The sequence below is a fragment of the Lontra canadensis genome, unplaced genomic scaffold (genome assembly GCF_010015895.1).
Source record: "Lontra canadensis isolate GAN:19392208 unplaced genomic scaffold, GSC_riverotter_1.0 scaffold173, whole genome shotgun sequence".
Lineage (NCBI taxonomy): Eukaryota > Metazoa > Chordata > Mammalia > Carnivora > Mustelidae > Lontra > Lontra canadensis.
The window spans coordinates 1,759,574-1,783,819 of record NW_022631167.1 but is presented as its reverse complement, the minus strand read 5'-3'; the positions used below and the strand labels follow the sequence as shown (position 1 = coordinate 1,783,819).

Below are 24,246 nucleotides of genomic sequence, written 5' to 3'. Positions count from 1 at the left end.
ACTTTACGCTGATAGATAGTAAGGAAAAATAGACCCTGTCCTGAAAGCAGAATTATACCCCCTGTGCAGCTGACACCAACGCCGCCCCTCCCCTCGGGGCCCCAGCCCCCAGCCCTCTGAGCAGAAAGCCGTTAGCGGAAACCAACTGCAGCACGGACAGCAATTAGATTCAAGCAGGGCCCTTTGCTGCCTCCAGTCGCTCGCAGAAACCTGTCTCCCCTTCTAAGCCTGTCTTTCCCCTGTTCCTCTTTTTTTCCTCTGGGTCTGGCGACAAAATCAATTAAGTAAAACAGCTGCATTTTAAAATGACTAGTTATGTGCTTTTTAATTACTGTCGGCCCATGATTCAAATATATCGATGTCCCTGTCTAGAAAAGGAAAAATAATCAGGAAAAAAGTTTCTCCAGCTCTGTATGGTCTGGTTTTTCAGGGTATGTCTATGTTTGCGTGTGTGTGTGCGTGCACACGCGCATGTGTGTAGAAGTGGGAGGTGGTGTTTGTTTTTTTTATGAGCAGAAAACATCAGAAGGGCAAGAAGAAATGTGTCACCACCCAACCCCATGGCTCAGGTTAAGACCAGCAGGCTGGCATCAGCTGGGGCCCAGGAAACCTAGACCACGTGATTTTAGACCCAGGTACAGGGCCAAGAGGGAGAAGCTCCAGAAAATTAGCTCTACAGCTTCCCACGAAGCCAGTTTTCTGGGCAATGTTTCCAAAAGGACACACTGGGCAGCCAAGCACTGGCCAGGGTCCTCGTTTCACCCAAAATAAGGTAACAGGAAGTCAGGATCTTCCGTAAAAGCCATAATATGACTCTTGGAAGGAGTTTCACTAAGTCTCTCCATCCGCCAGCCAGCCTCAGGCCCCTCACCAGCCCCAGGAAGAGAGATGTCCTGGATTTTCTAAGATGGCCCAATTTCAAATATTCCATCCCTCTGTCCCCAGAGTCATGCACATCAGACCTCTTCTGGATATACTACCTCAAATATCCTTGACGTAAGATGCCAACAAATCTGACAAACCCAGCAGTAGATGGCTGCAGACGGACAGATAGGAGCGTGCCTCAAAGCAGGCAAGTCCAGGCCTCACTGCCAAGGCCAGGCAGTTGCCACTTAGGAGCTGGGAAGACAGCCCAGGGCACCTGGGGCAGGTTACCATGGCATCAGCAGCAAACAACACCTGGCTCTTGAGGTCTAGAGATGGCCCTGTCCCCACACCTGGCTGGGTGCCAGCAGCCATCCACCACAGTCTGACGGGGAGAGGGACAAGTCCCCCTACTAATGGAGTAGCTGGAGTGAACCTGCCCCACTCCCCGCCCCCAGCCTGAAGCTGATAAGATACCTCCAGCCTCCTAGGACTCTGCAAAGTCCGGACTGCCCGACTTGAGCAGAAAACCCACCGTCACTTCCCATATGCCTCTGCTGGAAACCCACCCCTTCCTCCCGGCACCGTTTCCCAGGGATCCACCCCCGGCACCTCCCCATCTCACGTCACCTTGCCAGCTGCTATCTCACTTTGCTGCAATTCCTGCTCCTTCCACTTAAACATGCCTGGTTTTGCATCCCACCTGTTCAGGGTCATTCCTGCTCCTTCTAAGAAACACCTGACACTGACAGCAACTAAGTGACCCATGCCCTCTCATCCCTCCTGCAGCAGCTTTAAAATATATCCACAGGTGCTTACATACTCCTCCCCTTGTGAGGTGCAGCCCACTGCCCACCTGAGCGTGAGCTAGATCCATGACCGCAGCACAAAGAGGAAGTTAGGGCATGCCTTCTGAGATGTCACCGTGACACCTTCCTGTCCTCTCCCGGAGAGCGCACTCCCGCAGCAGTGAGCCGCCATGCCAATAGGACACTCGAGCAGTGTGCGGAGAGGTCCGGGGATGAGGAAGCAAGGCCTTCTGCCCACAGTGAATCATCTTGGAGGCAGAGTCAGTCTCCTTCCCCACTCAGGCCTTCAGATGACTGCAGCCCCCTGCCCAGAGCTTGACTCCGCCCTCACAGAGATGGAGCCAGAACCACCCAGGAAGGCATGCCCACATTCCTGGCCCACAGAAACTGTACCAAGTCAAGTGCTTATTGTTTGCGGGTAATTTGCTCTGCAGCAACAGCTAACTAGTACACCCTACGCACACCCATGCCAGACATCACTAATCGATCACAGCATTTTTTTCTGCTGTGGGTCCAGATGCTGCCTCAGCATCTCTCCCCACACAGTGCTCTGGGCTGCCACTACCAACTGACCAGTGTTAATACAGGAAATGAAACCGATCTGCCATTCCTTAGCTCAAGTCCATCAGTCAGCAAACACATACCTGCAGGCCTGCCACATGACAGAAACCATGCTGGGTACATGGGCCAACAAAACAGACATCATCTCTGGCCATGAGGAGACCGCCATCCAAAAAATAAGGTAACAGCCTCTAGAAAACATACTTGCATTTTAACAGGGCCTGCTAGCGACAGTGCCCCCCACCCAGTGCCAATTCACCCAACCCTGGAGGGACTTTCTGGCAAGATCAGAAGAGGAGACCTCTGATATCACGATGTAGACCCTGGGAGGTTGTGGGGGGGGGTGGGCAAGGCACCCAAGTGTCTCTTTGTCCCCATGCAACAGCTGCCCTGCCTCAAGGTGGGACTACCCCCACCTCCGGCTTTCCACACAGAGCAATTTATTATAATACAGATAATAATGAGAATAATAGCTCGAGGACACAGAGTCCCTGTCTTCCATAGAATCTGTGTTCTCTCTGGGGTTCTGGAAGATCAAACTATTTGTTCTGCAGAGCCATTAGCTATTGCTATTGCCTAGTTGGGAAGAAAGAACGAAGGGCCAGCGGCAGAACCTGAGGCCTCTCTTGACAAGGGTCAACCACAGAAATTACAAAATAGTGCTGCTCTCTAAATTTGCACAAGGAGGCTGGCATGAGCCTCAGCTGTTACCAATGTGCTAAGAGCCTCCAGGTACAGGATAATAATGCACCTGGCTCTGTCAAGGGCATCACAGTTCCGACTGAGCTTCCCTCCTCCCACAGGACAGTGACCAGCAGCTGGCAGAGAAGCAAGAAGCCAGGAGCAGTCACACCCCAAGGCTGTGGGTGTGTTCCCTGAGAATGCCCACCAGCTGGCCAGCACAGTGAGACCTGGGAAACAACAGGGCATGGTAATTCCAGTGCAAGGTCTGGGTCAAATTTCCCAGGCTCAGATTTTGGCTCCATGCTGTGCTGGCTTGGTCAGTTATCAAGACGATGACCCCTCTGTGCCTCAGCTTCCTCATCTGTAAAATGGGAATTCTAATACCTACCTCATAGAGTCATCATATGAAATAACACACATGAAGTGTCTAGAATATGGCCTATGAAAGAGCCCTGATAATTCTGGCAGGAATACTGGATGCCCATTTAATGCCTCCATAAAGAGGACAGAGTGGTATAATGAAAAGAGCACTGGACAAAGAGCCAGCAATTCTAGGCTCTCAGTTCTATTCTGTCAGTGAGTAAAAGCCACTGTATTCCTTTCTCCTCCAATCTATCCTCCACAGGTGGCTAAAGTGAGTCTTCCAAACATAAACTGATTGCGTCACTTCTCTCCGTTTAAACCACTTCTCTCACTTTAAACCACTTTTTAAACCACTCAGCCTACCAGAGCCAAAATCCTTAACACAAGCCACCGAGTCTGATCCTGCCCCATCTCCCCCTTCAAATCACAGTGCAACGTCCTCAGAATTCAGGGTGCCCTTCTGGAGAGCAAGGAATACAGCTGCACTCTGCCCTAACTTATATTTGCTGGATCTCCCTTTTCCCTTCTAAATGACAGACTTCTTCCATTTTTGCTCAGCACTGTATTCAAGGCCCCTGACACGTCACTGGTACTCAATAAGTATTTCTTAGTGAATGAGTGAGGTTCAATTTTCCCTGACCTCTTCCTGGTGAGGGGACGTTGGGCCTTCCAGATGATTCGGAGGAGCAAACACACTTCCCAGAGGTGGCTACAGTTCCTTCAGGGTAGCTGAGGGAACCTGGCAGGTGCTGGGCACTTCGAGACTTGCAGTTGGAAGGACTCTGTGGAAATGTTGTGATAATAATGATTAATAAAAAGCAGATAAACACCCAGTGTGGTTGGCCAGCCTGGGAAGTCATCCATTAGATCTGTCACTCATTAGAGGTGGGGGTGGGGGCAGTCCAATCAGATCTCCTCAGCTTAAGCAAACCTTCTGTAAATTGTAGGCTGCAGGCACTGACATTTGATAAATTATTCTTCATAATCCGCCGTTGGCTGTCATAAATCTAATCTTTCAACATTCCCCATCTTAATAACTTGTACAGCCTCACTGGGTGACGTGTCTCTGTCTCTGCCTGTGACAGAGATCTCCGGGATAGAAGAAATTGTGCGGAATGAGGTGCAGTATGAAGCCAGGATGCCCCACAAGCCAGGGCCCGGCCTACATAGGTTATCTGTGGAGTGATCACAGTGTAGAAGCAGTGAGCCATCCTTGGAACCATGGGGTGCCTGCGAGCCAGTGCTTACCCCCCAGCACATGAGTGAGAGACAGGTGGGGTCAGGGGCTCCGTCCCCGCTCTATGGCAACCTACCTACGTGAGAACTTAGTACCTCTTCCTTGAACTTGAGTTTGGTTTGGTATAAGGGATGTCAGGACATCTTTGCTCAACAGAGACTAAATGCTCAAGCAAACGTACTTTCTTAGAGCTGCATACTGTTTGTTGCCCTCAGAGTGCTCCTATGTGCTCTCGGCCTTCTCTTGAGGCTGGACAGAGGAGATACAACGGCCTCCACTTTGTAGAGAAGAGCACATTCGCTAAATGCCATTCGTTAATTCAACCATCCAGTGCTTACGTGACTAATATAAGCAGGGCGCTGTGCTAGTCACCGGGGCCTCAGTAGGGACTGGGTCCAAATCAGGTTCAGCTACCCCCCCTCTGGAGTCACCATGGAACTTGAAGTCCGGTGGCGAGAGGAGGCATTAATCAAGTAATCAAAGGAAAAGGGAAATGGCCAACTTTGATACATGATATGAAGGGAGAAGTAGCTGATACCGTAAGAGCCTGTGTTCAGAGGATTAAACCTGGTCAGGGAGCACTTCTTGGAGGAGGTGACAAAGAACTGAGATCTAAAGAGGCAGTGAACCAGATGAAGGAAGGAGGAGGCATCTAGGCAGCGGGAAGGGCTTGTGGAAACCATGCACAAGGGGAACAAGACACAGCGATGTGAGAGCCAGAAAGAAGATGGCCAACAACTCCCACCCCAGAATCCAGGCTGAGCTGGGCCCTCCAGATCTCCCCCTGGGGGAGGAGTCCTCACCCGCAGCTCAAGCCCATGTCGGGGGCAGGGGGACGGGGAGCCCGGCCACAGTGGCATACACGCATTTCAGAAGGTGCCCTTGTTTACAGCGGCACCATTTCCTATCAGGATAGACTTCCCTAGCCTTGAGACAAGTGGCAAAATGTCACACGGCAAATGAGCCTAAGCTATGTTCCTATGCCCCGGAGCCCCAAATCTGAGGGCTCAGGTACCAAAGCCCTGGTGATCTTCCTAGAACACCCAAGTAAGAAGTTTTCCAGATTCGCTTTGCATGTAACAGCAGCAGCGCCCAGAAATTTTTAAAGGGGGCAAACCCAGACCTTCAGGATCTACAGGGAAGAGAAAGTCCAAATTCTGAGGTCATTACATGCACGCCTGGCTGACCTGGTGAAGAAAAGGGAGGGTAAAGAACATCAGCTCTGGTGTCAGCAGCCCTACCTGCCGACAGGCAGCCGTGTGGCCTCGGGAAAAGTGCTTAGGTCCATTAACTTCTGCAAGATGGGAGTGATGATAACAATACTCATTTTGCAAGGGTGTTGTCCTAAGTGTTAAAGGATATTAGGCATCTAGAGCAGGGGGCAGTAAGCGATGGCCCTTGGGCCAAAACCAGGCCCATGCCTGTTTTTGTATACAGCCCACCAGCTAAGAATACTTTTTTGACATTTTAAATGTTTGGGAAAAAACCAAAAGAACAGTATTTTGTGATATATGAATACTACATGAAATTCAACTTCAGTGTCCCTGAATGAACTTTCACTGGGACACAACCCACCCATTCATCACATGTCTGTGGCTTCTCCCACGTTGCCATAGCAGAGGTAAGCAGTTGTGACAGTGACTGGTTGGCCCCAAAAAAACCTTTCAAATATTTACCAGCTGGCCCAATGGTGGGTAGAGAGATGGCCCCCCAAAGATGTCCATGTCCCAATCCCCAAAGGCTACCCAGAGGGGGAGAGCAGCCTGGAGGACTATATGGGCCCAAGGGAATCACCCGGTCCTTATAAGAGGGAGACAGGAGGGTCAAAATGGGAGCAGCAAATATGACAGAGGGAGGCAAGGTGAAAGAATGAGAGAGAGAGACTGAAAGACGCCACGTGGCTGGCTGGGATGAGGGAGGACAGGGCCACATGCTGAGGAACGCGGGCAGCCTACAGAAGCCAGACAAGGCAAGAGACTGTCCCCAAGAGCCGCTGGAAGGAACGCAGCCCGGGATGCTTGAATTTGAGCTTTTCTGGCCCACAGAACAGGAAGATTATAACTCTCTTGTCTGAAGCCACTAAATCCGTGCTCTTTGTCACAGCCGGGCTAGGACCCTGACCCAGGCCTCCACAAGGAAGAAGCCTGCTGACCGCGGACATGGAGCACGAGCATATCACTCTCGGGACGCGTCTGTTTCGTTCTTACGCTGCGTTTCCCAGGGCAATGTTGGGGCTAGAGGGCTGGGGAGCTACACGCACAGTGTGCAAACATGGGTCACATGAGAATCCCAAGCCACGGCACCAGGAAGGCACATCACAGTTCTGGTTCCGTGCCAGGCGATGATACCTAGAACCAGTCCCGCCTCCCCCTCCCTGTGCGGGGGTCCCCCGCTCCCCCAGAGGCCTCTTACACAGTATTCCTTCCCAGGCCCCAGGTCAAATCCTAAAACCAGCCTCTTCCCAAGAAGTTCAGTTTCCTTTTCGACCTCACACACATCAGTCATCGGCTCACACAGCAAAGATGGGAGAGCAGTAGGGCCCCGGGGAGACATACTCCTGTGATGGTCATTTGCAGGAGGTGTTTCAGCTATGGGAGGAACAGCCTCCCCTATAAGCCTGACTGTGGGGACAATCATATTCTCTCTCTCTCTCTCTCTCTCTCTCTCTCTCTCTCTCTCAGAGCTCTCCTTAGATCAGGGTGCTGAGGACTTTTTTTTTAATGTCTGGAAACCAGGAACCCAATGCCAGACTCAGCCTCTCAATGCCAAACTCCAAACTGCTCAGTCCCACATAGACTCTCCATCTCTCTGACCACTCTAAGAAGAAAAGGGTCCACTGGGCAAAGCCCAGCCCCTCAGAAAAAGCATTCCCCAAACTGCCAGTGGGGTGAGCAGCTCACACAGCCCCACCAGCCCCCTCAGCACCATGTCTGTTCTCGGGGGGCCCTCACTGATCATGCCAGAGCCCTGGGAGCCGAGTGTGCCCTGCCCTTCCCTCCCCTGCTGACCCTCCCTACTTAATTCTTCCTTGAGTCCTGCTGGTTTTGTCTCCAAAATACATGCATCCACTCATCTTCCAAGGCAACACCATGCTTGTCCAGATGAACACAAGTGCCTGGAAACTGTCTCCCAGTCCCAGCCCTGGTCCCCGTGCAGGCCACTGTGGATGGTGCCACTCTCTCCAGCGAGCCCGACACGGGCTGCTGAACTTGGGTCCCCGGGTGAGCCCAACGCACATCTCCAGCTGCATCTTTCAGCATCTCTCTGCCCTGCCACCACCATGCCCTTCTGCCCCCAGATGGATCCATGCTCTTTCCCACCTGAGGCCTCTGCATTCTCTGTTCCCTCTGCTTCCTTCTCCTAACCCTTCCTGGTCTCAGTTTAATCACCACTTAGTCCTCAGAAAGACCCCCCCCCCCCAGGCTTCTAAACGCAGAGCACGCTCTACTTTTCCCTTGTGGCATTTATCATGAGTGTTCTTACATTTTTATTCTTCTGGTCACTTGTGTAACATCCTACCATTCCCCTACAATTTGATCGAAGACCGCGGTGGCAGCTTGTCCAGCTATATAACCCCTGGCACGCACATGATCGTAGTCCAACAAACATGGGCTGAGCCAACAAATGAACAGACAAACGACTCGTGATGTCCAATAGGACAAAGGCCGTGGAGGGTCCAAAATCACACCTGCGGGACAGCCAAGCCATCCAAGCTGAGACCCTGCCCTCACCGGGCCCGGGGCCCCATGTTCCCAGCCCCAGCCCTGGGCCCAGGCAGCATAGGCCCCCTCCGGTCTCTCCAGGGTCAGGCACAGCCCCCAACCTGCCCCCGAGGTCCTCAGCTCAGGCCACTCCATCTGCCCAAGATGCCCTCTCTGGGCCTTTCAGCTTGTTCTCCTTTTGACAGCACTCAACTCCTGCTCAGGTTTTGCCTTCTCCAGAAGACCCTAATTCGCCCCTCTCTATGACCCTACTGTGGATTCCGAGAGCACCTGAGAGCTGTAGCTGAAACCGTGGATGACTCTCTCATCTCATCCTGACCTCTTGTTGAGCTGCCTCTAGCTCTTCCTGCCCCTAAACCAAAGCCCCCAGGAGTCAGTGTTGTGGGGCAAGTCAGTGACTCAACTAAAGTGGCAAAGTTCTGCATTCTCAGTGAGGGAATTAGGGTTCCCGTCCCACCTCTGCCACTATCAGCCCCATGACCTTTGGGAAGTTGCTTCAGTTTCTCTGGGTCTAAATTCCTCACTTGGTAAAGGGGGGTGTTGGAGTCCTTGGTCCCTGGGAGCCTTCCTAATTCTACGATCCTGTAACTGTTAACTTTCCATCCTGTACTCCTATGATGGTGCCCCAGCCCACACCAGCCTCCCTCCACACACACACACACACACACACACACTCAAGTCTGGCTCCCCACCCAGCGCTGGCTTACTCTTCCTGGTGACACAGGCGCACACACAAGGAGTCACCTCCAAAGTGGCACAGGCCAGGCCACAGAGCAGGGCCTCCCCCGGCGGAAACCACCACAGGAACCCAGCCTGGGACACGGGCCGGCTCCTCCAGCCCCATGAATAAAGAAGCAGGCACAGCTGGCCTATTCATAATCAGCATAAAAAATTGATTAGCTCTTTCCAGATTAAACATTATTGTTTCAACGATGAACATAAATCAGCCTGACGTGGACGGCTTGCTTCTCTCTGCTGCCAAGGAGCTGCAGCAGGTAGACCGCACGTGGGGACCTGGGCCCGGTGGAGAGAGAGGAGGACTCCTCCCTGGAGAAGGGCCCAGCTCTCAGAAGGTACTCGGGAGGGCAGACCGCCCCTCACCCCCATCACTAGCCCCCTACCTGCGAGCACAGAGGGGCTGCGCCTTTTCCAGAGGTGAGAAGGAGGAGAAGAGCCAAACGACCTCGCCTCGTGCTTCTTAGAGCACTTCCTCAGCCGTGTGACTGGCCCTTGAGGCAACATAAGTCCAGAGCCGGGCCGGGGCCAAAGGCAAGATGGTGGGCCGGTGCACTGTTAGGGGAAAGAGTGTGGCCCTTGGGCGCAGACTGGGTCTCACAGGCCCTTCCTTCAGTGTGGCCTTGAACCCGGCCCCACACGTCCTGCTGCAGTCTGTGGGATTCGAGCGTGTTATGTCTCTACAGTCAGATAACACTCAGGTCCGGTTCCAGCTGAGCTGCTGTCCCACTGTGTGATCCTGAGTAAGTTACTTAGTGTTACATCTTAGTAAGCTACGACTGGGGAAAACCGGGAAGGGCACACCTAACTCGCCTCCCTTTTGTGAGGACTAAAATGAGGATGTGTATTTGAAAACATCTAACGCATACTAGGGAAGGAGAAAACAATAAATAGGCAGTTCCTTGACCCGTAGGGGTTCCCTGTCTGTCCCACCTCCCACTTGGGAATGCTGGGAGAAGCCATAAACTGCTAGGATGGGAAACCTGGGGAAAGGCCCAGGGCTCTTTCCAGAAAGCAAGAGAACACAAGGGTTAGGACCTTGTAATCTGCAGTCAGCCCTGGTTTTGCTCCCGACTCAAACTCCTATCTCTGTGCAACCTCGGACACGTGTCTCAACCTCTCTGGCCTTGGCTTGGATGCTAGTACTGCCCCACACGGCAGCTCTGGGGATTATAGGGGGCACCGCTGCACCACACCTGCTGCACCCATCCATCCCTTCAGATCTTTCCCCTGCTGCCTCCTGCAACATCAGCATTTGTGTCTGCTCCGGGGGGCTTTCTCCACCTGGAGAAATTCGCAGCCCTCAGGAGCTACTGTCTCTGTGAAGGTAGGAAGCTGGTGTATAAACACCCAACCTTCTCCCTTGGCCCTTGGGTGGGATGATTTTATTTTTTAAGATTTTTTTTTTTTAAGATTTTATTTATTTGACAGACAGAGATCACAAGCAGGCAGAGAGGCAGGCAGAGAGAGTGGAGGAAGCAGGCTCCCTGCTGAGCAGAGAGCCCGATGCGGGACTTGATCCTAGGATCCTGAGACCATGACCTGAGCTGAAGGCAGAGGCTTTCAGGGTTGGATGATTTTAAAGTGAGTGTTTGACACCAGTTCCCTGTGTCCCTATGGCGGGAGCCGGTTTAAGGCCCTTCTCTCCCTGAACCACGCTCTCACTTCCCTCCTGGCTGCCCCTGAGCTTCCCACAAAACCACTCCCACCAGAATCCTGTCCTTGGAGTCGTCTCCTGGGAGTGCCCGGCCGGGATGAGCACCTCCCACGTGGTTAGCATCTAGCTAAGGTGGGCGATTACGTTCCCTCTAAGACACTGCGGGACCCGGGACTCCAAACCATTGCTTCTGCCCCAGCCATCACCAGTAAAGAAAGGCCGTCCTCTGGCTCACCTGGACATGGGAAGAAGCCATCAGAGCCCCCAGTAATCACACCCACCTGCCCACGCTGCCCACCCCAGCCCTGAGCAGTCTGCAAGAAGAGACCCACCCCTCCCCTTACGGGAGGGAAGACATGCCACAAGTTCAGGCAAGGAGAAGATAAGGACCCCGCCCGTGGTCGGCTTGGCAGTCCCAAGGGCAGAGGGTCAGCTGTCAGGGCGGCTCCTTCTAGAGCAGTGGCTGTGGCACTCCATCTCTGACTTGTCGCCTCCTGACCCACTGCCCAGCCAGGTACACTCACTCTGAGTGCCACTCTGAGTGCCAACACAGGCAATGGCGAGAAAAGCTGGCCATGCCCCAGCTCCAGGAAACAGCACAAATAGGCTCAAAAGAAAGAGTTCACCTTGACCAGATGCGGAGGAAGGAAAGAGCCTCCTGGCATGGCTCCTGCCTTGCACCCCTCCAGCTGACCTGCACTGTTGGCGGACTCTGCCCAAAAATCAGCTGCAGAGGGGCACACACACACACACACATACACACGCACACACACACGTGTGCATGCACACACACAGACAGACAATATCAGCTGAGCAGACTGAACACAGTTCTAAGATCTGGGGCCCATGGTGACGCCCTAAAGCCTACACATCAAGATCCAGTGCTACATCCCTACCCCCACTGTCTCGCCCTCCAGAAACCAGGCTATCCTCGGGAGCGGCAGCTGCATAGCAGGAGGGTGAGGGCTCAGGCAACAGTGCTCAAAGCGGGGGCTCTGCCTCCTCTAGCTGGGAGACGGAGGCTGGCTGCTGCTTAACCTACCAGAGCCCTGGCTTCCTCATTTGGAAAACTGGAAGGGTAAAATCTACCAACCTCGTCGAGTTATTGTAACCATTAGAAACAATATCTATAAAACATCCAGCGACTGTGTGTACTACCTGGCAAGGACCAAACAGAAAGTCTCCTGCCATTATCATCTGAGGACATGAACATCTTTTAGGCCACGTTCTGCCCTACTGCTTCCCACCCCACCCCACCTGTCACCTTGGGGTTTAAATGAGAGGGATGATGTCTTCTGACGGACCCCACCTCCTCCGGCCTCCGTGAGTGGCCAGGGATTGGACGGCGGTGTTTGTTTCCCAGGGCGACTATAACAAATCACCGCAAACAGGTGCTTAAAACAACAGAAATGTATTGGCTCCCTGTTCTTGGGGCTAGCCATCTGAAATCAAGGTGCTGGTGGGCCTGCGTGCCCTCTGCAGGCCCCAGGGAGGAGCCTTCCCGGCTCTTCCTAACTCCCAGCAGCTGCCAGAGATCTTGGCATCTCCTCGGTTTGCAGCGGCGTCCCATCTCTGCCGCCACCGCCGCGTGGCCCCTCACAAGGCCACCAGTGGCCAGATGTAGGGCCCACCCCGATGCACTATCAACTTAAGTTACCGAATTACAGCAGCAAATACCTCATTTCACATTCTCAGGTTCTAGGAAGGCAGGAATGGGGCGGAGGAGCGTGGGGGACACCATTCCACCCAGCACAACCCCTGACTTAGGCTCAGTTGGGCAGAGTCCTGATCCAGAATTTCATAAAAGGAAAGTGGAGTGTTCGGGATGGGAAGGAGGGGGAGGCCCTGCTGGGGGCAAACCCGGGAAGAGGTGAGGCTGAGCGATGCCAGGGGCAGCAGCCCATAGAGGAACCAGCCGTGAATAGAGCCGGCCTACAGGAAGAACATGAGAGACAGAGGAGTCCTGGAAGAGCACCCCAAAAGCCCCACTCAGCCCCGTGCCTGCCCAAAGCATGGTCACAGGACACACTATGTCAGCCCTCTTGCCTCAGCTGGTTCCCAGCAAAAGCGCTCATGCCCTCACCGAAGCCAGCTTGAACCGTGGCCCCCAAATATTCATATGCTGGGGTCCTAACCTCCAGGACCTGACCTTCGGAATGTGACCTTACTTGGAAACAGTGTCATTGCAGATGCAATTAGTTAAGATGAGGTCACCCTGGCGGGGGGGGGGGGTGAGGGGCGCTAAGCCAATATGACAGTGTCCTTAAGAAAGGGGGCAACTTGGACTCAGAAACAGACACACACCCAGGAAGCACACCGGGTGAGCGTGAAGGCCGAGATCAGGGTGGCACTTCTATAGGCCAAGGAAGGACAAAGACGGCCAGCAAACCACCCGAAGCTAGAGGGGAGGCTGGGAGCAGAGGCCCCCTCACCACCGTGGGTGCACCAGCTCCCCGCCAACCCCCAGGCACCCAGGTCTCGGGCTCCTGCCCACCAGAACTGAGACAACAGATTTCTGTGGTTTGAGCCACCGGTCCGTGTCACAGCAGCCCTCGCGATCTAACACAGCCCAGCCACAGGGCCCAACCACCCAGACCCACACCCCTCTGCTCCTGGGTGCTATGGAGCCGCCGCACCGCCAGCCTCGGATGGCCTCGGGCTTTCACTCCTTCCATCTTCCTCATCCTCCGAGGGTCGCCTCCTCCAAGAACCCTCTTCTGAACTTCCCCCTGAACCTTTCCTGCACCAGCCCCACAGCTGAGTGCTTAATTGTTCTCTGTAATTAGTTCCTCTGTGAATTGTTCTGTCTGCCTGGCTTGGGGAGGGAGGGCCACGGCTTTGACACATTCTATATCCCCCACAGCGTTGGCACAGAGGTAAGTACCTATCGGCTGCTCAACAAATCTGTACTTTCAGAGGGAGCGACGCAGTCGGTGGTGGCCCCCGACCTTCCAGAGTCTGCAAATGGGGCTGCTGTCAGCTGAGGCGCTTTCTCCAGCGAGCAGGCCCAACACAGCAGCTAAGCAGAGGGCTGGGTTTGGGCAACACCCTACAAGTTAGAGCCTAAAGGGGCGGGGTGGGAGGGTGGGTGTGGGAAGGGGACATACCACAGCCTGGTCTGCGGATTGAAGGTGAACGGTGAGCACATGGGTATAATCATCCCAACCACTGGCAAGTAGGAGGGCTTGCTAAAGGATACAAAGAACATCCAGAATCCTCTCAGCATGAGGGATGAACTTAAGAAAATAGGGCTTCCTCAAAGCCCCCAGGAGGCCACAACGTCCCATGGAGGGCGAAAGCCACGGGACCCCCTCTGGGTTTCTTCGACAGCAAGACCAGCGTGTCTCTGAGTGTTGGCCTCACTCCAGGCAGCAAGCTCCCAGCCCTGAACAGGAGGATGAACACTGCATCGGAGTCAGGAGACCCGGGTTTGAGTCCTGCTTCCACCAACACCCCGTCGTGCCACTCTGGGCCAGTGACTTCCCGCTCTGAGCCTCAGTTTCCTCGCCGATGAAACACAGGCCTTGGACAGGGTGATTTCTAAACCATCACAACTCAGGAGTACGTGATTCTCTTGGGGAACTTTTGTCTAAGGCACCTACCACTGAATGACAAAGGCCAAACCAGAAAATCTGGTGTTTGTCAACCGTCGGGAAGGCCCAGGCACCAGTGGGGTGCTGGATATAATTGAGGGTCCCAGTGTGCCTGCCTCATTTTGTCCTCACAAGAGCTCTGCACGTTACGACCGGAGCTATGAGCTACCAGGATTCACTGTGCGCCCCCGAGGGGCCCTAGCACTCAATCCTCATCACGGCCCTATGAGTGTGGAGGTTCTGCCATCATCCCTGTTTACAGATGAGGGGACTAAGGCTCAGAAACAACTAATGATGCAGTGAAAATCTGGCAGCATTTGGGATTCATGCAAGGCTCTCTAACTCCAAAGTCTATTATTAACCATATGCCATACTACCTTGGAAATGACCCTCCTGTTCTCTCCAGAAGACAGACCCTGCCCTTGCCCTCAGCTCATAGTTGAGACAGCCCCAGACACACCCTCACACAGCCCTCCACAGGCTCCTACAGAACACCCCAGGGGATTCTGGAAGCAAGACCCAGGCAGGAGCAGAGCCGGCCACCCCGAGAACTCCAGGACCCATAATGCCATGCCATGATGTCCTGCGTCAGAGTGTCTCCATGCGGCTAACAACACATTGGTGAGCACCTCTGGTGTGCCAGACACTGGGCAGTGCTCTGAGAGAACCCCAAGGAGAGTGGGAAACCACCCACCCCAAGAACACACACCCAGCACTGAAATGACCAGACAGACACAAGAGGGAAACCAAGTGCTCTGATTCACAATCCAACCTGGCTGAGGAGGTCAGTGAAGGCTTCAAGGGGACAGGGGCACACAAAGTCGTTCTGCAATTCAATGCAACCACACTTACTAACACCTACTATGTGCAGAGCTCACACTAAGCCCCGTGGGAGGTTCAAGATGGAAAAGCAACCAATCTGAATGCAACAAATAATGGCGTTAGAGCTGTGACAGGGACAGAAAGTGCCCAGGGGAAACACAAAAGAGCCACTAATACTGACTGGGGGTGGGGGGCACATGAGGAGGACAAGGGTATGATTTCACTGGAAAACATGCCTCAATTTCCCATCTGTAAAATAAGTAATATTAGGACTGATCTTAGAGGGTCTTAGTGAGAAGTAAGTTGATCCACAGGAAATTTCTGAGACAGTGTCTGACACCCAGCAAGCACTCAGGCCGTGTGTCCACGAGTGTGGTGGTGTTGCTAGAGCCGGAGTTCAAAGGATGAGAAGGGATCTGCTGAGTTAAGGAGGGGAAGTGAGAGGACAGGCCTTGGGGTGCGTGCAGTGAATCCCCCGTGGGGCCAGAGTGTCTCTGTGTGAAGACTGGAGTAGGAAAGAGAGTGGGGAGCAGCTCTGACCTGCTCTGTGGGGGGCTCTGTTCCACAGGCATGGGAGGGACGTGGCCCAGGCTAGGTAAGGGCAGCGTGGAAGCTGTGGGGCCACAGAATGAAGGGGCCCTGGAGATGGAGCACAGCCCCCAAGGAGGAGGCTTCTCGGGGCTGGGGCAGGGCAGCTGCTCAGGGAGGAGGCAGGGACCAGGAAGCCGGGGAAGAAGAGCCAGCGTCATGGCGGCCACCTCAGTCTCTCCCCCAGTGACTAATAGCACACTATCCGTCCCGGATGACATTAATGCTTCCCGCTATCCATCTCCTATTCGTTAAATTACCATTTTATGGCCAAAATCTCTCTCCCATAATTGATAAAAATCTCCTTTTGATGTTCAGTATGATTGGGGGGAAAATGTTTTTTTATTCTTCATTATGTTTTTAATATAAATGCATTTTTGATTGAGAGCTGCTGGGAAGCCCAGAGGAGGTGAATCACTCTCCCTTGCCCCCCATTCCTCCCCACACACAGCTTGGCGGCCACCAGCTCCTTCTGCCCCACTCCCAGAATGCTCACACAGCAGCCGTCTTGGGGAACCAGAAGCCAGAACAAAGGTTGTGCTGAAGACCGAGGGAAGCAAATCTAAAAAGAGCCGAAGCCTTCCAGGTGGTCCTGAGCCCCAGAGCGCAGAGCAGCTGGGGTAGTGAAGGGCGAGCTGGCCTCAGCCAGGCCCCTGCCCGTGTGCAAGGACAGGGGCAAGAGCTCCAGGGGGCAGGGACGCCCAGGGGCTGGCACAGCACTGGGCAGAGAGCTACGCTCAGTCAATGCGAGGAAGTAAGGGCAGGGAGAAGCTGGAACAACACTAGAAAGAAGGCAGCAAGGAATACAAGACAGAGGCATGTGTCACCGAGGAGGGGAAATTTTCCACAGGCACAGGTCCCCCAGGTAAAACTGGCTCCTCCAGCCCCTCTGTCCCAACCGTGTCCCTTGCCCCAGTCCAACCCAGGGCATGTCTGTCCCCACATACGTCCACACCCAGCTCCTGCAAGGCAAGGGAAGCCAAGTCTAGCTGCCATCCTGCAAGGAGGAGGGCTGGGTCATGAACACAGTACAGCCACCAACTCGTGACCCTGGGCACCCGTGGCTGCCCTCAACCCCTTGTCTGGGGAGTCAGCTCTAGGCAGCAATAGCACAAAGCAGATGCTGCTGATGGCCTCAGGACACGGCTATGGTTGACACGGCCAGGCTGAGCTGCCAGTACCACCCCCACCAAGGTGGGGGTCACAGGTAGGACTTAAGAAGCCCAGGCTCCCAAGGCAGTGGAGGGGAGGGGCTTGACCAACAGATGGAATGCTGGGTACTGAGCAGGGAAGAGAAAGGAGGATTCTACTAGCAGAGCAGTATCGGGACAGAGAGCCGTACGAGCTCTCAGAGAACCTGATTGAAGATCCAACCCTGTCATTTACAGGTCTCTCCGAATCTGGGTTCCTCACACATGTAAAGCATCCAGCATAACTCCGGGAGGCAGCTAACATTTGCGGGCCATTTGCTCTCTGCCTACAGCCTCCACGTGCTCCACGTCTGTTAATTCATTTAACCCCCACAGTCAGGCTGTGTGGCATGTGCTGTCAGTATCCCCATTTTACAGGTGAGGAAAATGAGAGATGGAGAAGATAAGGAACACACCCAAGGTCACACAGCCAGTACATCGGCAAGCACTTTAGCTCCTACTCTCAATAGGAAACTCGGCTGTAGGGACCAAAGGTACAGATGGGCAGTCCTGACTGAGGGCCATGGGGGACCTGCAGGGATAATGTTATGTGTCAACTTTGCGGAGCCATGGTGCCCAGACACTTGGTCAGTCTTTATTCTAATGTCTCTGTAAGGATCTTTTTGAATAAGATTTACATTTAAGTCAGTAGACTTTGTGGGGGGGCCTGGGTGGCTCAGTTGGTAAGCATCCAATTCTTGGTTTTGGTTCAGGTCATGATCTCATGGGTCTTGAGAGCAAGCCCTGCATGGGGCTCTGCGCTCAGCAGGGAAACTGCCTGAAAATTCTTTCTCTCTGCCCCTCCCCCCACTCACGTGCACGCATACTCTCTCCCTCCAAAATAAATATATAAGTCCTTTTTAAAAAAATCAGTAGACTTTGAGTAAAGCAGACTGTCCTCTGTAACATGGGTGGGACTCATCCAATCAGTTGAAGGCTTGAATAGATCAAGACTGACCTCCTGGAGTAACAGGGAATTCTGCCAGCAGACAGCCTTTAGACTCAAACTGCAATTTCCACTCTTCCAGCCAGATGCCTCCCCACTCACATCAAAGATGCAAGACTTATCAGCCTCCACAACTGCATAAGTCAATTCCTTAAACCAATCAATTTCTCTACTTCTTACATACACACACGCGCACACACACACACCCTATTGGCTCTGTTTCTCTGGAGAACCCTGACTAATAGAAGAAGGAAATCCAGCCCTGGCAGAGGTGCCACCTGCAGGAAGGGGTGCCCAGAGGGGGTGCCTTTCCCTGCTTGTCACACAGCTCTCCCCACGTACCAGCAGAGGTCTTGCGTGAAATGACAAGGATCAGCCCAGAGTTTGCCATCCCCTATCCATGGCCAGCCCCAAGGCCTCCATGGAAGCCCCTGCTCCAGTCTCTGTCCAGGGTCTGCACTGCCCCCACTTGATGCCCCACCACCACCAGGAAGCCCTCACATGGACCAGGCATTCTCCTGCCTCACCTGCCTGCCTTCTACTTCTGCTCCTGCCAGTCTCTTGCCAAGAGTGCCTTCTTTCTGCCACCCCTGCCAAGCTTAATAAATGACAAAGGTTCCTGGGAGAAGAGCTTCTTCATCACTTTCTTTTTGCTTATACCTTGAGCAAAGCAGGATAAGAATGTCACCTTCCACCTGTACCTATAGATTTGTAAGAAGCCACAAGGTGTGCATTCTCCCACCTGATGCACAGTGGTTCCTTTCCATTTTCCAGTGGACCCCCTGGCCAGATGGTCCATCAAGAATACGGATCTCCTGTGACACACAGCATGTGTCCCTGGGTACTATGGGAAGTTATAGAACAAGTTCAAGTCTAGATCCCCACCTTGTGGGAGCTCAGGGGTAAGAGAATGCTAAATCAAATTTCAAAGGGGCGCCTGGGTGGCATAACAGGTTGAGCATCTGACTCTTGGTTTCAGCTCAGGTCATGATCTCAGGGTCTTGAGATCGAGCCCCATACTGGGCTCCACGTTCAGTGTGGAGTCTGCACGAGAGTCTCTCTCCTTCTGCCCCTCCCCACTGTACATGCACACACACCCTCTCTCTAAAATAAATAAATAAATCTTTTTTAAAAAGAGTCAGAAATTAATAAAATACTGCAGTTAAAAAAAAACACTGGGGCACCTGGGTGGCTCAGTCATTAGACGTCTGCCTTCAGCTCGAGTCATGATCCCGGTGTCCTGGGATCGAACCCCACATCTGGCTCCCTGCTCCGGGGGAAGCCTGCTTCTCCCTCTCCTGCTTCCCCTGCTTGTGTTCCCTCTCTCACTGTCTCTGTCAAATAAATGAATAAAATCTTTAAATAAATAAGTAAACAAATAAATAAATAAAAACACCAACATGTTTCAGAGTATAGAAGCCAAACCCCAACCCCCAAGACCAGTACAAGCAGTGCCCCTTAACAAAGGTATTTCTGTGCATCACTCTGGCAGCTGATCTCATTTCCTTCCATTTTTCATACAACTTTAGAGCTGGAAAGAACCTTAATCTGTTTCAAGTATATTCCAAAACAAAAACAAAACTGGATCATTTATTGAAACATATTGTAATGGGATCAGATGTGTGTGTGTGTGTGTGTGTGTGTGTGTGTGTGTGTGTTAAGGAGGGGGTAGGAGAAGGGATGTGAGCATGTCCACAACCATGGGTAACAGTAGCAGTGCCGCTGACAATTCTATCATGTCTTCCTAAGTCCCACTATAACTCCTCTCCCCAAGCTCTCCACCTACCTCAAACCTCCCACCTTCCCTTTTCCCCACCCGGAAAAGACAACCTCATCTCCCACCTTGCTAAGAAAATCTGGTCCCACTCCATCCTCCTTTGGTTGGGTCCCTCTCCAAGTTCTCCTCTCCCTTAGGCTCACGTTATGAAAAAAGACATTTGAGGCCCTTCACAGTGTGACCTCAGCACAAACTTAGCAACCTCAGCTCCACTGTCCACCAAACTGAACCCCATATGCTAGTCAACGAGACTATTCACCATGCAATCTCTGTGCTTTATGCTCTCCAGTGCCTGTACGCTTGCTTAGCCCATCTCATCCACCAGAAGTCCCCTCCTCCAACCTCTACTTCCTCCAATCCCTGCCATCCTTGAGAGCCTGGGTCAGATGCCATCTGCTTCAGACGGTCTCAATCCAACCAAATGTAACCTAACTCTCTCCCTGTCTGTCTGTCTGTGTCTCTCTCTCCTATAAACCAGTGGGCATTTACATGGCCAGCTACTACAGAGACGTGTACCTCCCAACGACCCCAGACTACAAGGGCTAGAATGAGGTCTTACCCATCCTCGGCTGCACACAAAGCTTCCAGCACTGCACCTTCCTCACTAAATACCAGCTGCTTGGACAACAAAGAGAGAGAAGGAATGGAAAATGAAGGAACGGGTATCAAAACACAGAACTACAGGCTGATCATACCTGTAGGGGGCCTCTGAGGACTCTTGGCCCAGAAGAGGAATGTGTAAGGATGGGTTGGTGGTCAGAACCCTGCCATGTCCTCCAGCAGGGAGCCAAGAACTCCTGGGGACCAAGGTGGTCTATAGCCTCATGGCTTAGGCCTGTGTGTTCCCCATTCAGGGCGCAAAGGTGTCAGCCTGAGCTCCTTCCATGGCATGAGCCATGACCAGGAGAAGAAAGAACTCAAGTCTCAGCCACCTGTCAGGGCTCCCCTCTGCTGGATGGAAAGGACCAAGTCTTCAGCATTCTCCCCAGACGCTCAAGCTCCGGCGCCATCTGCTGGCTACGGGAAGCACTGCACCCAGACCTCCAGTCCCAAGGGCACTTAGGGGACCAAGGTGGAGACAATTCCCAACCCTCTCCAGACACAGGTCACTTTAGAGTCACCAGAAATGACCCCACCTCCTAGAGTTCGGGCTTCTAACTGCCTCCCAGAACCTGTCCTTCAGGACTTCAACCTAGCATTTAAAATAAAAGGAACAGAAAAAAAAAAAAAAAGCAAGTTTCCTTCTGGTAATACCAGCTGAGAAACTTCCAAGACACATACGTACAGACACAGAAAACAGATTTCCAAAGTCAACCACAGAAAGACGATTATCATATGATCTCTCTGATATGTGGAATTTGAGGCAGGGCAGGGGGCTGTGGGGGGTAAGGAAGGGCAAAATGAAACAAGATGGGATCGGGAGGGAGACAAACCATAAGAGATTCTTAATCTCACGAAACAAACTGAGGGTTGTTGGGGGGAGGCAGGTAGGGAGAGGGTGGTGGGGTTATGGACATTGGGGAGGGTATGTGCCATGTTGAGTGCTGTGAAATGTGTAAGCCTGACGATTCACAGACCAGTACCCCTGGGGCTAATAATATATTATATGTTAATAAAAATAATTTTAAAAAGAAAAAAGAAAGAAAACAGATTTCCAAATTATTCCTGCCAGAGAGAAGCTCTGTTACATAGGAGACAAAGCACTGGCCTGGTAATCAGAAGATCCAAGGCCTTGTCCTGTCACTCACACCCTTCTCCCTTAGCTCCGTGGCCCCCACCCCCACCCCCACACAGCGCTATGCCAGGACAGTGCCCCTTTACTCGCTCCCCCTCCCGTGGACTGGCTGCTGTGCAAAGATTTGCAGATTCAGAGTCACATGTAGATCATGGAGTTCAGAGGAGATGCAAACTCACTGTCATCTCCCACACCCTGCTGGGGACACCCCCGGGGGCCAGCCTCATCTGCCTGGGACAGGGACTGGTATGAGGACACTAAGGACCCTGTTAGGCCTCTGATGGTGGGAAGGTTCCTCAAGAGGCGTAGATGCAATCAACCAGTGCAGCCGCAACACACCAGCCTCGAGCTCTCTGGCCACCCTCCCTGCTCTTCCGGTCTGAGATTTAGGGGCAGCCGTGGAGACTTTGATCTCTAGGGGCCTTTGAAGCCCATCCAACAACTTGAACCCAGCCAGCGGGTGGTGGTACATGAAAGCCTGTTTCCTGTAACCTCATTCCTGAAACCAGGGATGAAACAGAGCTTTCCACGGAGGGTCCCAGGGCAGGCGTGGAGCCCACCATCAGTGGGATCCACTCAGACCTCTTCCTGGCAGGGCGAGCTGCTCCCCATCAGTGTCATGGGAGAGGCGGGAGGAGGAGGGAAGTGCAAAGTGAGTGACTTTCCCCGCCCTTACACCCCCACATCCACCTACCCTGCTTCCCACACAGCCCGTTTCCCCTCCCTCCACCCACAGACTGAGAAAGTGTGTCACCAGGGAACAAATGCTATCTCCCCCAAGGGAGGTGGAGGAGGCAGGGGGAGAGGAAAGATTTCATTTGTGCGCCTGTGGGGGCCCCGGTAAGAAACCAGAGGCTGCCGAGCTTCCCAGCCGGGAAGGACGCCCCCTCAGAACCGTGACCTTGACATTAGCCTCCTTTCTCTGAGGGCTTGACACACCTGAGGGGCAGAAGCCACAGGCCACCAAGCTCAGGACCACACGGCCAGGGGAACTTAGAGAAGAGGACCTGAAGATCCAGATGAACTCTTTTGACCCCAAACATTCCTTGGCCAGCTGGGTGTGCCCACCACGGGGCTGACACCCCAAACTTCTCATCTCTCTTCACCCTGATTTACAGGGGGCCACTGACCTGCTCTCGCCTCCTCCTCTGGCTCTCCACAGACAAGCCGGCCTCCAAGGGTTAATCTGCTGCCTTCCTTCCCTTGCAGCCGCCCCCACTGAGCCGCCACACGCCAGCAATGATGCACTTCACACTGTTATTACAGTGATTTATTTAGTTTTAATTTGGGGTGAATCTCGTGCTAGAGGAAGCGGGAGGCCAACGGTCTTGGCAAGAAGCAACGCCACGCACAGGCCTGTGCCATGCCAATCCTGTCCCCTCTGCCGGTGTCCCTCCATCCTAACAATGCTCCTCCTGGCCTGTGGCCTTGCTCCTGAGATAAACTGGGAGGTTATCTCCTCCACCTAAGGCTTTATCCCTCATCTGCAAAATGGGGTAAATAACAGTACCTACCTCCTACGTCTGCCGCGAGGACGAGGTGAGCTACTGCAGGGAACGCGGTACAGCTGTTCTCACGCAGTGAACTCTCAATAACGGACAGATGTTATTGGGATTGAGCCCTATGAATCACATTACTTGGTAGAATAAAAGCAATCGCCTATCAACTATTTCAGAAGGTTCGAGTCATCTTTTTCACGGAGGGCCACAGAGGCGCCTTGTAACCCCTTTGATTTCACTCCTGAGAGTTGCTAAGAAGTACATTTCCGCTCTGGGGTGAAGCCCCAGCCCCCAACAGCGAGAGCACAGCAGCCCAGACCCCGGCCCTCCTGGGCCCGCAGCTACCTCCTTGCCCAGGTCCTCGCGGATGACTTGGCGGACCTCATGCATGCTGCTCTGCGGGGCCTGGCTGTGGAGCACCTTCAGGGTGCTGGTGTACTCCTCCGGAAGCAGGTAGTCCAAGGCTCCCAGGTGCTGGCCCACCTTGATGAAAGTGCCCCGGTTGGCACAGCAGAGCTCGCAGAGACGCCTGGCAGAACGGAGGTGCACCTGCAGGGAGAGAGGCCGGGGCCAAAGAGGTGTGAGTGCCCACTGTCCACTGGACATCGGTCCCTCCTCCGGCCCCCTCTGCTGGAAAGCCCTGATTCACTCCCCAGAGCGAGTGAGCAAGTGCACACGCACACACGCACACACACACACACACACCGCTCCACTCGCCTCCTGCCTCAATGCTCTCCTTCAGCCTCAGCACCCAGGGCAGTCAATCCCAGCCTCAGCCTGAGGCCGGCCGCCCGCTCCCATGTTTCTGGTCGTCTTCCCATCAAAACTCACCTGGCCCAGGAACCAGAGCATTCATTCAAGGCTTTTCACCAAATCTACTAATGATTCAGTTGAGGGCGCACGGAGTAAGTGTACGTGCCACCCAAGCCTCAGACACACGAACAACACTATCTGCTTGGAGGTCTACAGTTTCTAAAAGACGGCCGTTTGTATCATTTCTTTGAATCCCTATAGCAGCTCAGGGAGTCAGGTACTGGTATCTTTAAAAATAAAAAACCCAGGTGTTGTGCTTATGAAGAAATGCTAATAGAGGTTAAAGGAAGGTCTAGGAAATGCTCCAAACCTAGGGCTCTTTAAACTCAGCAAACTTTTGCATGGATCTCATCTTAAATGGAAGAAAAGTCTTACTGGGAAATGTCAGGTGCATGGAGCACACAGCTGGGCCTAGTACAGGGCAGGCTGCCTGATGCCCTCTGTCCTTCCAGAGCTAGGGGGTGGCCCCCTTAGGTCCTAGGCTGTGTATCCCCCCGTTCTCACTCCAGTTCATTGGAGGGTCTTGGAACTGGGAGGGCCCATCCTTCCTGGCGCTACAGCTTCTGCTGCAGGATGGGGCCATGGGCACAGACAGAAGGGAGCCCAGTGCCCTGTGGGAAGCTCTTCACCCCCAAAAAATCAACCAAGAGG

General features: G+C 53.3%; 1 protein-coding gene across 4 annotated transcripts in view; it reads right to left on the bottom strand.

Moving 5' to 3' along the window:
- Window positions 1-24,246, bottom strand: part of ADCK1 (aarF domain containing kinase 1) — a 120,209-nt gene that overhangs the window by 44,913 nt on the left and 51,050 nt on the right. For 3 of the 4 annotated variants that reach the window (XM_032846238.1, XM_032846236.1, XM_032846239.1), the window contains one exon: window positions 23,128-23,331. The exons of the other annotated variant lie outside the window; for it this stretch is intronic. In XM_032846238.1, the coding sequence (XP_032702129.1) occupies window positions 23,128-23,331 (204 nt within the window). The remainder of the gene's footprint in view (window positions 1-23,127; window positions 23,332-24,246) is intronic. 4 annotated transcript variants of the gene reach the window in all.